At 42.9% G+C, this 13077-nt stretch overlaps 1 protein-coding gene across 1 annotated transcript; it reads left to right on the top strand.

The window, feature by feature from the left end:
• The first annotated feature begins 933 nt into the window (after window positions 1–933).
• On the top strand, window positions 934–6784 carry GCM2 (glial cells missing homolog 2 (Drosophila)). The gene is made up of 5 exons (XM_009326542.1): window positions 934–995; window positions 1248–1591; window positions 1997–2109; window positions 3623–3748; window positions 5903–6784. Exons 1-5 carry the CDS (start codon window positions 934–936, stop codon window positions 6782–6784), a joined length of 1527 nt encoding a protein of 508 aa, XP_009324817.1.
• Window positions 6785–13077: the final 6293 nt, after the last annotated feature.

Below are 13077 nucleotides of genomic sequence, written 5' to 3'. Positions count from 1 at the left end.
CGCCAGCTGCCGCAGGTACCGGGCTGCGGGGGTGGTGCCGGGGGGGCGCGGTAGGAAATCACCAGCCGGCTATAACGCGGGGCCAGGGGGCTGGGGTGCCAGGCGAAAAACCTTCCCTCTGAGCAAAGCTTCGTTTTACGGCTGGTTTACTTATCCCGCACCTTTCCAAATATAATTACACGGGTCTGGGTGGGCTGCAGTAATCCTTACGAAATGACTTGTAATAAAAATATGGATTTGATACGCAGCGTTGGCCAGCTTTATATGAACTCCTAAACCAATCTGCAGCTCCACTGTTCAGTTTTCTTCTCCCTTGTTCCTCATTTAAAGAAATGTCAAAAAGAAGCTTGGATTGACTATTTTCTGCTAACATAATTAAAGCCATCTCAGTATTTTGTCTATTGATGTGACATTTTGTTGTCCATGAGCATTCCACTTCCTTTCCTAGTTGTGAGCTCCAAACGCATTGTTAATTCACAGTTTTTTTCATCTTAAAGTTTATTTAATTTTACAGAGCCCATGCAATTATAGAACGGCTTAACGCTGTAAACGCTGGTACTTTACCTGCATTCACTGCGATTGCTCACATGTGGTACATACGCATGTTAAATGACTGTTGCAGGAACTCTTTACTTGCACTGTAAATATTTGGAGTTTAAAATCTTAGTAATTCTTTAATTGTTCTGGTAATTACATTTTGGTAAGGAACTCCAGAAAGCCAGCAACGTCCCAAATTGAAATGTTCTTTCTCCAAACTACTATACGTATATTGGAAGTATATTTGGAATGGCAATTTTCTTTATTTTTATTTTTTGGTAGAAGCCTTATTCAACTTATATTAGATGCGCTTTAAGAAACTATTCCTTAGCTAAAACTTCTAGTTTCCAGCCTGCAGGTGCACAATCCCACAATGAGGAGAACTTAATAGCAGGTATGAGCGGGGCGGCTTCTGTCCTGCCTGGGCACAGCAGTGGCAGACCACTCATCAAGTTCTGGTAACAAGGCTGACCTTTTAGGGCTGAGTAACATCACCGCACAGAGGCATCTGTGACAAGAGACCATGTTATTACGGATCATGAGGCAAAAGAGGAAAGGATCCTGGCTTTCTTCTGAAACATGGAAGCTCAGACTGCCTTTCCCCTTTTATAGACCACTTCTGAATAAGTTATTCTTTCAATAAATTTTTTCCTGCTGCTTGGGTGGTCCTAGAAAAAGCCCTTTTTTCCCCATTATGTATTTTGTAACAGGGCAAAAACATCAGGTTGCAATATCCTGCTAATATTCTCTTGCTCTCCTCCTTGCTGCCTTGCTTTCTCACCTCTGCTTGCCCTGCCGCAGGAGCCCAAGCACTTTGACGCCTTCCAGGAATGGCCCGACGGCTACGTGCGGTTCATCTACTCCAGCGAGGAGAAGAACGCGCAGAGACACCTCAGCGGCTGGGCCATGCGCAACACCAACAATCACAACTGCCAGATCCTGAAGAAGTCCTGCCTGGGGGTGGTGGTGTGCGCCAGGAGCTGCGCTCTGCCCGGCGGAGCCAGGCTGCAGCTTCGCCCCGCCATATGCGACAAGGCTCGGCAGAAGCAGCAAAGTGAGGGGCACCCAAGGAGAGCCGCGATGCCCAAGGGACCCCATTTCTTTCAGTTGGGCCTGATTTCTAAACTGGGATCGCCCTCACTTGCATGCAGACTAAGGCGTAATTGCAAAGAGTGTGATGAATACATTTAGTTCCAAATTTCGTCAGCATCTGTCTGTAAATACTTAAGGCGAAATGGATCTATAATCCTTTAACTCATTAGCATTTGTATCAAGTATGCAGCTCTAGTCCATACCATTCAGTTACGCTTGGTAGTCTATGTTGCGTTTCCTTGAACATCATATTTTAATCTGAATTTCAGTGAAGGCTGATCATATTGCTCTTGAGCTCTGTTTACTCTCAGACAACACCCTTGCCTTTAACCTGTGTCTTCAGTAGTTTCTTTATCTCTATTCGCAGAGAAAGCTTGCCCGAACTGTAACTCAGCCCTCGAGCTGATTCCTTGCCGAGGACACAGTGGCTATCCAGTCACTAACTTCTGGAGGCTTGATGGCAAAGCAATATTTTTCCAGGTAAAAAGCACGCATACACCTGTGCATACACATACACAAAAAGCCTATATCTATACACAAAAGCTATATCTATACACATAGAGAGATTTCTTTCCCTCTCCCCTTTTTCTTCCTTGTTTTTGTGTAACACTGGGCATGGTGAGCACGGTGGAGTTCTGGTCCATGACTGAATTCCTCTGTAGCACAAACGTGGCAAGAACAAATAAAATAATAACACTTGGGTGTCTTTTTAAAAGCAGTACTTGAGGGTTAACTATATTCAATTTTAATCATAAACTCATAGTTGTCTAAAACTTTCCCATTTACAGTACACAGATATGAACACAAAGGTTGTCTTGCACCCTGGTGTGTCTGACAACCGAATCTCACCAAGGACTTAATATTTATTTCCTATTAAAATAAATAAATGGGGAAAGGAAAGCCTTACTTAAATTGCACAAATTGAAATGTGAAAATTCTACTTCATGTGAAAATAACCTTTGAATTTTAAGATAATTTAAAAACTTGCCAGAAAAAAGGAAATTTAGAAAGCTAAAATTTGAAATTTCATGTTGATATGTTCTTTTTTAGCAACATTAGAATAAAAATTCACAAAAAGCTTCTGTTCTATGAGATTACATTCTCTGCTGGATGATTTTATTTTTTTTCCCCTGACCCACACTGCAGTGAATTCTGTTCTCCAGTCAGTAAATGGAAGCAAACCGGCCACATTCCCAAATTCTCACCTGTTTTTTTATTATTAGTATTATTATTCAGATATTCTGTAACAGACATGCGAAAACTGAATATTTTTACCATCAAAATAGTAGATAAATCCTCTCTTAAAATTAATTTCTACTTGAGAAAGGACGGCATTTTAAAAGCAATTTGAAGTTTCCTACTTTGTATTAGTGGCTATATGGAGGTCCGTTTAGGAAAATGTAATGTGTAAGGACACGTAGAATATTGTTTTACTGTATGTCAATACAGCTTTGGATACATAGATCTGCGTATCCACAGATGTTTCAATAGCAGAGCATCTTTGGATGGCTTTCCAGGGTACACTTTTCAGTCCTCTTCAAGAAGGTGTTTACAGTTTTTGGAGTAGAGAATATTTGTCATCTGGTGGGTGGAACCTCTTTAAAGCCTATTTATGCTGTTTTAGTGATGGCTGTTGTAAAGCAGAACTGAGATCCTGGACTGCAGAAAATCAACCAAACTAAATTTATAATCTCTTTTCCCTTGGTTCTAATCAGCTACTCCTGAATGTCACAAAACATAGGTAACACCTTCGCTCCTTCATCATCCAGTCCTCACTGACTTCTCCCTCGCTTTTTTCTTCTAGCTGCCCGCAAGTCATGATTTATTTTATTTATTTTTACATTTAATCCCCCCTTGTTTTTTAGTTTCTCCTCCCTGTTCCCTTGTGCCAAACCACAGACCATGCTGTGGCTACCTCTCATCCTACTATTGCATTTTCTCTTCTCTTATCCCCTTCCAGTTCACGTCTAATTCTTTGTTAAACCTAATTTAGGCTAAAGGAGTCCATGACCACCCCAGGCCAGAGAGCAAATTGGAGGCAGAGGCAAGACGAAGTGCAATTAAGAAGCAAATGTCCTTTTCTCACCATTCCCAGAAAAAGAGACCTCTAAACTCAGAGGTAAGTCAAGATTTTTTTTAGTCAATTAAAAAGGTGTCATAAGCATGTTCTAGGGATCCCACTATGTTGCGTTTCCTTGAACATCATATTTTAATCTGAATTTCAGTGAAGGCTGATCATATTGCTCTTGAGCTCTGTTTACTCTCAGACAACACCCTTGCCTTTAACCTGTGTCTTCAGTAGTTTCTTTATCTCTATTCGCAGAGAAAGCTTGCCCGAACTGTAACTCAGCCCTCGAGCTGATTCCTTGCCGAGGACACAGTGGCTATCCAGTCACTAACTTCTGGAGGCTTGATGGCAAAGCAATATTTTTCCAGGTAAAAAGCACGCGTACACATGTGCATACACATACACAAAAAGCCTATCTCTATACACAAAAGCTATATCTATACACGTAGAGAGATTTCTTTCCCTCTCCCCTTTTTTCTTCCTTGTTTTTGTGTAACACTGGGCATGGTGAGCACGGTGGAGTTCTGGTCCATGACTGAATTCCTCTGTAGTACAAACGTGGCAAGAACAAATAAAATAATAACACTTGGGTGTCTTTTTAAAAGCAGTACTTGAGGGTTAACTATATTCAATTTTAATCATAAACTCATAGTTGTCTAAAACTTTCCCATTTACAGTACACAGATATGAACACAAAGGTTGTCTTGCACCCTGGTGTGTCTGACAACCGAATCTCACCGAGGACCTAATATTTATTTCCTATTAAAATAAATAAATGGGGAAAGGAAAGCCTTACTTAAATTGCACAAATTGAAATGTGAAAATTCTACTTCATGTGAAAATAGCCTTTGAATTTTAAGATAATTTAAAAACTTGCCAGAAAAAAGGAAATTTAGAAAGCTAAAATTTGAAATTTCATGTTGATATGTTCTTTTTTAGCAACATTAGAATAAAAATTCACAAAAAGCTTCTGTTCTATGAGATTACATTCTCTGCTGGATGATTTTATTTTTTTTCCCCTGACCCACACTGCAGTGAATTCTGTTCTCCAGTCAGTAAATGGAAGCAAACCGGCCACATTCCCAAATTCTCACCTGTTTTTTTATTATTAGTATTATTATTCAGATATTCTGTAACAGACATGCGAAAACTGAATATTTTTACCATCAAAATAGTAGATAAATCCTCTCTTAAAATTAATTTCTACTTGAGAAAGGACGGCATTTTAAAAGCAATTTGAAGTTTCCTACTTTGTATTAGTGGCTATATGGAGGTCCGTTTAGGAAAATGTAATGTGTAAGGACACGTAGAATATTGTTTTACTGTATGTCAATACAGCTTTGGATACATAGATCTGCGTATCCACAGATGTTTCAATAGCAGAGCATCTTTGGATGGCTTTCCAGGGTACACTTTTCAGTCCTCTTCAAGAAGGTGTTTACAGTTTTTGGAGTAGAGAATATTTGTCATCTGGTGGGTGGAACCTCTTTAAAGCCTATTTATGCTGTTTTAGTGATGGCTGTTGTAAAGCAGAACTGAGATCCTGGACTGCAGAAAATCAACCAAACTAAATTTATAATCTCTTTTCCCTTGGTTGTAATCAGCTACTCCTGAATGTCACAAAACATAGGTAACACCTTCGCTCCTTCATCATCCAGTCCTCACTGACTTCTCCCTCGCTTTTTTCTTCTAGCTGCCCGCAAGTCATGATTTATTTTATTTATTTTTACATTTAATCCCCCCTTGTTTTTTAGTTTCTCCTCCCTGTTCCCTTGTGCCAAACCACAGACCATGCTGTGGCTTCCTCTCAACCTACCATTGCATTTTCTCTTCTTTTATCCCCTTCCAGTTCACATCTAATTCTTTGTTAAACCTAATTTAGGCTAAAGGAGTCCATGACCACCCCAGGCCAGAGAGCAAATTGGAGGCAGAGGCAAGACGAAGTGCAATTAAGAAGCAAATGTCCTTTTCTCACCATTCCCAGAAAAAGAGACCTCTAAACTCAGAGGTAAGTTAAGATTTTTTTTTAGTCAATTAAAAAGGTGTCATAAGCATGTACTAGGGATCCCAGGGCAAAACAAAGCTTTACACCACGCTACATCTGTTCATTTGGAGCTGAAATGAGCAATAGCTCAAGTGTTGTGACATATATGTGTGCGGGCAGTATCGATTCCCGAATCTCAAAGATCTACTTGTCCTTGTCAGGCAGGAAGGTACCACGACAGCAGCGGTTATGCCAATAACCTACAGAATCTGCCCTGTGTGGATGGCCCAGAAAGGGTCAGTATCATCACAGACGCCAATTTTTCAATTCCAGCCCAGTCTTACCCTTCACTGCAAAACACTGACCTCTACAAAGCATCTTACGACTCAGCCAGCTTTCAAGAGGACCAGTTATCGCCGTACCCAAAGTGCCCCAATCCAAGGATCTACGTGCCCAGGCCATGCAGCTACGACTTTGGAGTTCCTACCTTTATAAGCTCTAGCCCTTACCCACCGTTTTACAAAGATCTGACGAGTCCTGCCATCGATGCTGACCCCCTCGGTTTGAATGGATCTCACTACAACGCTGTGACGGCCCATGATAAGAGCTTCGACAACCCTGGCAGACATTACGGACTGAAACCAGCTTGGGGAAAAACTGGCAGCGGAGACTGGAGTGACTATGGACAGATGCAAACGAGCGCTAACCACCCTTACTATGGTGGGGACTACCCCTGCAGGTATGGTCCCAGCCCCTCTTCCATAGCCCCGCCATTGCAAACTGTCATCACAACCACCACCAAGGTGTCCTACCAAGCCTACAAGCCGTCTGCGCTGAAATACAGCGACAACCTCTGTGATGTGAAAAATCTTCAGAGCTATACCCACATGGCAGAAAATGTCTCGGGTGCTATCTATTCAGGGATGAAGATTCAGGAAGACTTTGGGATGATAAAGTCAGCGTTGCTCTACCAGCATGACCCGGTCCCCACAAAGTCGGAACCATCTGAGAGCGTGGAGACCTATCGGTATGGGCCACCGCTGGTGAACAGCTATGCTGAGCATGAAGGACAGACCTCAAGGTTTGAGAGTGCTGAATATTGACTAAATGTTGCCTAAATGGCAAATAAATGCAAATAGGGAAATACGTTCTCGTGCTGACCATGTGCATGCTAAGCCCAGTGGTTTGGGATTTGAGGAGAGGTGAGGAAGCAGTACATCACAACAGCTTATCCCCCAAAAGTGCCTTTCTGGAGCTCTGCTGAGCGAAGCATATTTCGCACAAAACTTCAAACCAGCCCCACGTAATCTCTAAAATGGCACAAGAAGCTGACATGGCTGGGTGAAGGCAGCATGGAGGCACGGCACCTCTGGAAGTCAACAGCCTCCTCTGACAGGGGATGCAATCCCCTTGTAGCCACAACTCCTGCCAGATGCCTCCAGCTTTGAGAGAAAATGCTCCATCTGTAAAAAAGAAAATGCTTACCTGGTAATGGGAAAAAAAAAAGATGAGGGAAGGTGGCTATAGATCATAGTCAACTGAAAGAAAATGAAAGAAATAAAAGAAATGAAAGCAAGAACATTTGCTGAATAATTCACCTGAGTGTTCCGTTCACCTGCCATGATCCATTTGATGAGTGGAAAGACCAACTAGGTTTCTCTGAAATGAGAAATGAAAAATCTACATGCTATCTTCATGTTGCTTTTTGATCCCCTGCATCAAGAGTACAGACTGTCCAGCCTTTCTATGCAAAAGCGAAAGCCCAGGCATAGTCCCACCACCACCAGGAACCAACGCCCTGCAACACTCAACCTGGAGGCAAGAAGGCTCAGGTGACCCCCCCCAAGCACGCCTGGCATCACATGGGTGTCAGGGTTGCATATATGGTCCTGAAAAGCATTTGCAGTGAAACTGCTTTTTGTCTAAAGGAGTCTGGCAAGCTGGTCAGACCAATACTCTGCAGGGATTACTGCAGAAATTCACTTTACCCACGAATACAACTCCATCCTGTCTAAAAATGCAACATCCTAGCTGCTTAGCAGTACAGGTCAGCGTTGAATGCACCTTCCCTGGTTGCCTTTCTGCACTGCATCTCCATTAGACTTTTCTCCTTCCTGCCGGGGACTTACCCTAGTCATTTTTCTCTCTGCAATCGTAACTCCTCATGACAGCACTGTTCTGGAAATGAAGCAACCAACAAACTGAGCGGTCAGAAAACAAAATTTCCAGACAAGCTGAGCTAAACAAAGAAAATGTAAGGACTTGCATCCCCAAATTCTTAGCTAATTGAACTAATTCTCCACTAGGCCAGGAAGAAGAAGAAACGGAGGAGCACTGCTGGTTTAAAACTTAGGTACTTCAAAAGCTGCCTAGTGCTGGGGGATGGAACCTGTACCCAAACCGTGTGCGCTGAGCAAGGGAGCTACGTAGACACGGAGGATTGGTCAGGGTGACAGAATTTCTTCTTATTAAGTTACCAAGTATCTCTAACTCTTTGGACATTCAAATATTTTGGAAAATCTGGGGGTTTTTTGTATATTTTTGCTATGCTTTGAGTAACAGTATGCTACTGTACCCTTTCAATAAACATGAAATCATGGTTAAAGCACCACATAAACTAACACGAGCAGCTGGCTAGTTGGCTTCGACATACAGAACCTTGTAATGCTATCATCAAACCCGCTAAACAAATCTTACTTGCAAAGCATGGTGTACAAATACCTGAGTTTTTAAAATCATTACTTCTGGTGTAGCTTATTTTCTTTCTTTTTGTATTTTTATGAAAATGTGTGCTCTCTGATATGTGAAATTGAGCCCCACAGGCATTTAGCTAATAGCATCCTGTTTCAGCAGTGGATTGTTCAGCATTTTAAAAATTCAAGCCATGTGAAGCTGAAATTTACAAAAAGACTAAATGAATTCATCTGCAGCAAGCTTACCTTGCCTTTTAGGGTATTTGCTGCATACCTCACTTGGCTCTTGTTAAACTCTTATGGCAATTCTACCAGGTGTTTTAAATTACTGACAAGAACTGATTCAGGTGAGCAACATCAGTTTGATAATCAGCCCTTATACTAACCTTAAAAAAAAAACCAAACAAAACCAACAAAAAAACCAAAACCAAGTTACCACCCAGAAAGACTGATGCAAAGTTTTAGAGTTTAGGAATATATAACGCTATGCCCATTTACAGAACTGAGATTTCTCATCTGTGTAGAATAAAAATTAAGATTTACAGCCTTCTACGTTTAAAAGAAACATATTGGAGGGGAATAAGGCCAAACAAAATGACTAAAGAATCTGGAAAGATTCACAGCAGACGCAAAAGTCAAAGAAAATTTTAAAGCTTAAGTTGTTCCATTTTATATTGATTTTAGAGGTGTTAGACAACCACAACTCAAGCTTCAAGTGTATTAAAACATTAGGACGAGCTGTGGGGGTTTTGTGCTGTTAATATTACTGCTATAAAACTTGTCATTGTAGCTGTATGTTTAAATCATTATGCTATGCTCTTAAACACAGCCTTTTAAGCAGAACTTTGTGCATCAGTTAAGAAAATGCAGCCAGTTGTGTTAAGAAGCTACTTTTTGGGTGTGGACTTTATTCTAATAAACATGACAGCTGTTTAAGCACAGTAAAAAGCTATGGTAGTGATTACCTCACTGCATCGTCTGTAGCACTAGAACAAATAAAACCACTCTGAAGGTTATTGCAGTCTTTCTTCACTTTGCTCCCTTACATGCACAAGTGTCTGGGACAAGATAACTGTACGCTCCCTTTTTCAGATAAAAGACCAGATGGATAAAGTCTAGTGCTGTACATCGTTTTCTCTCCAAAATATATAAATGTAAAGGCAATGCGAGATTCTGTAACAAAAAAGCTGAAATTGAAAGCCTCCTTGTTAGTTTACGTAGCTGCAGGATTGACTTTAAAAGCGTGTTTCTCAAGCAAAGCAGCATCCTGAGAAAGATGTGCTCCCTTCAGTCCCTGGGTAAAGCAGCTTCCCTTCCATTAATCATCCCCTTCAAGCGTGGCTTCTGGTCCTGCCTCGAGCACATGAGAGGAGCCTCTTGCCAGCCCGCATCCTGTACTGCGGCAGACGTCTTCGTCTAACAAATTCCAGTTGTTATGGCAAAGTCACAGAGGGAGAGGGGAAAAGGCGCTTTCAAACCCCGGCCACCTGTGGCTCCGGCTTCACATGGACTACAAGGGCCCTACTGAGCTAAAGTACCATCTGCCCCGTGCTGAGGCTGCCCTTTATACCAAAACAGCAGCCTTTTAATGGCAAAGTTTAAAAGCCCAAGTGTTGAATGGATGCCTCCCAGAGACAAGAGGCTGCTTGAGAACGTTTTTCAACCGTGTACCCGCCAGACTCAGCCGTATGTCACACACCTGACGGGTGCACCTACACGTGGGCATCATTTCGTGGTCTCGTGTCCTCCTGCCAGGAGGACAGAGCTTGGCATGCCAGTCCATGCCGTGGCCACGTATGTCCGCCCGGTTCTGCCAGACACCTCCGGTGAGAGTCTGAGCAACTTGTTTAGCGCTTGCTCCTCTTCCGAAAGCAGGTTACCTCTGGGCTTGTCAAATAATACACTAAATGCTACATACAAGGCGTGCAGAAATGTGACTGTTTTGCACCTACTGAGCTTGATGTAGTTGATGTCTTTCTTTGGGGTACAGACTGCTATCTTTAAAGGCAGAGGTAAGCTCTCTTCCAAGTTCTGTGGGTGGAAACCAGATCTACTTTACAGACACTGGTGATGTAACAGAGCAGAATATGATTTCTGAGCCCGTTTGTTTTTTTTTTTCCTGGGGGTTTTCTGGGATTTTTTCTGGATTTCTAGGGGTTTTCTTTGCATCTTTTGGGGGGAAGCTATCTAATACCACCGAGCTACTCCCATTCACAAAAGTGAATCGTGCTTCTTGAGAGAGACCATTTAGCAGGATGCACAATGCATTTCTAGAGATGCAGGAAGCCTTCTGAAGAGATGGATTACACACTTACGAAAATTCATGTCATTCCCACCCTTATCAGTAGCAGTCACATGCAGATAAAAATGGAAGAAAGGGATCTTTATTGTTGGAGTAGTTCCTCCCAACACACAGGGTGAAAAGTCAGTCCAGGTCTGTCAAAACCCCTCTGCCTGAGAAGTAATGAGACCGGTGTACAATGGTGTCCCACGTCTGGATAACTGCCTTAGGTGTTCTAGCTGCGTAAAGTAAATATCTGCCTGTCACTCACGAGCAAAGGGAGGGTGAACCAGTTACTGTTTATGCAGCGCTACAGTTGGGATTGTGCAAAACGGAGAGTGCATTTTAACACGACACCTCCGTGGGCTCGCAAGAGTCCATACGCAACACGAGGATCGGTGGGATGACAGAGGTGTGAATAAGTATCACACAGAAACATCGCTCATTTGGATCGAACTCATTCAAACACGCAGAAACCAAATGAAGTTTGCACAACCCCTATTAGCTTCAACATGCCTGCTGGCACTTGCGATGGCGTTCGGGAGAAGCCAGTTTCGGGTACTTAGGCTGGCGTTTGAGCAAAGCATCAAGACCTTTAAGGACCACAACCAAAGAGGGTTCTTTCAACAGAAAATTAGCAGTGGGTCTGCTCGTGGTGGTGTGTAAAATGAGCAGGGAAGCAGGTGCAGATGCTCTTGGAGGTTCTTCCGCAAGGCTCGCAAACATCGTTGCAGCTCCTGGGTCTCTTTGTTCCAGCCTGTTGCCCTTCCTTCGGTTTCCTGGTTCATAGCAAGAGCACAGCGCAGCACCTCTCTCCTGTCTTTATGACAAAATGAAGTGTTAAGTGACTGGGTTGCAGTTCTTGCCCTGCAACTCCGCAACATGTTGCAGTTTGGTTTAAACACTGGCAAGTTCTGTCTACAGCCTTTTTGTCTTCACGCGTGTGAAACGTCGGGGAGCGTTACAGAAAGTACCAACAATTGACAGACACAAGGTCCCAGCAACAGAATTCAGACTTAAGTGCTGCACCTCTGCAAAACTAATATTGTAATTATTTAAACATCAGACCCCTTGCTTGTGCCAGGTCTCTTATAAATGACTGTAATTAGACGGGAAATGCCCCAGAAGCAACCAAGAACATTGTTCTAGGGACTTCCCAGATTAAGAGCATTAAAGCAGCTGTAGCTTCCTTCCCTTCCAGAGTCTAATCTCTTTGAAGAAGGGATTAGTTTCACAAACCAGTCTTACGGGCAACATCATAACACCCAGGCACACAAGCACAGCAAGATCCCAGGAAGCCTCATATTACCCCCACGGCCCTGCAGGGGAAGGTAGCCGGAGGGATACCTGTGGAAATTGGGTGGCAGCACCAGAGGAGGAGGAGGAAGCCCAGCCCTGGGAAGGAAGGGCAGCCGTGGGACAAGGCTAAGCTGAAGAGACGGAGAGGAAAGGACACGAGGGCAGGGAAGGGACATCACAGGGCGACCGCTGCACCGTTTCCGCTGGCGGTGGAGTGGTACTTCCACGCACGTAATGCATACATGTAATAGCGTTCAAACACATCCTTACAGGTGAACGCATGGTTAAATGCTTTGCTGCGTACGATCAACGCCTGTTGTATCTCTGCCTGAATTCTGCCCGTGTGGGTGACGGTACCTTCTCCCTTCCCACGTACAAGCCTCACCTTTGAACTTCATTTTACCCGGGGGGCACCTCCGATGTTTTATTTCAATAAAGGAAATGGGCATATTCTGTTTCAGAAAATATAATGTTGTTTTCTTGTACTTCCATCTCAGTACACTGCATGTGAGCGGTTGAATCCCTTGGATTCCAGAAAACCGATTCCCCATAGCCCGACGTTCCACCCAGTTGACTTGAGGCAGAAGCAATTAATCTGTCAACGGTGCTAAAACCATCACAAAGCTACCACACCAGTTAATGAGGAACTGGGGGGGGAAGAAACCCCAAAGGTGTAATTAAGACAGCTTCCCATTTTCGCTCAGCAAGCCTGAGCTGCCAGCTTGGTGCAGCAGATATGAATCTGAATTTCTAAAACCACTTTCTGCCCTTCCCTCCGTGGTGCCACTAGCAGTCACCGTGTTGAAAAGTCTCCTCCTTTTCTTGCCCCTCGCTCTCAAAAACATTAAAAAATAGGAAGTTCAAACTAATGTTGAGAATTAAAGCATAAAATGAGACTTCACTGCCAAAATTACTCTGTGACTCAGACACCAAACATGCAATTTTTATTAACCATGCCTTCTGTACGCACTGGAGAAATGCAGGTTACAAAGGACCGAGAAGAAACGTCATGATTCTTTTTATAATAGAAATGTGTGTATTTCAGAATACATATAGCATTCAAAGTTTCCCCCCTGCAAGCAACGTGCACTTTAATAAATCGCTTACAATAAATAATAAAAGA

The sequence above is a fragment of the Pygoscelis adeliae genome, unplaced genomic scaffold, assembly GCF_000699105.1.
Source record: "Pygoscelis adeliae isolate BGI_AS28 unplaced genomic scaffold, ASM69910v1 Scaffold186, whole genome shotgun sequence".
In the NCBI taxonomy this organism is placed as follows: Eukaryota; Metazoa; Chordata; class Aves; order Sphenisciformes; family Spheniscidae; genus Pygoscelis; species Pygoscelis adeliae.
The sequence above is the reverse complement of the archived record's forward strand: the minus strand, read 5'-3'. Positions and strand labels throughout refer to the sequence as shown.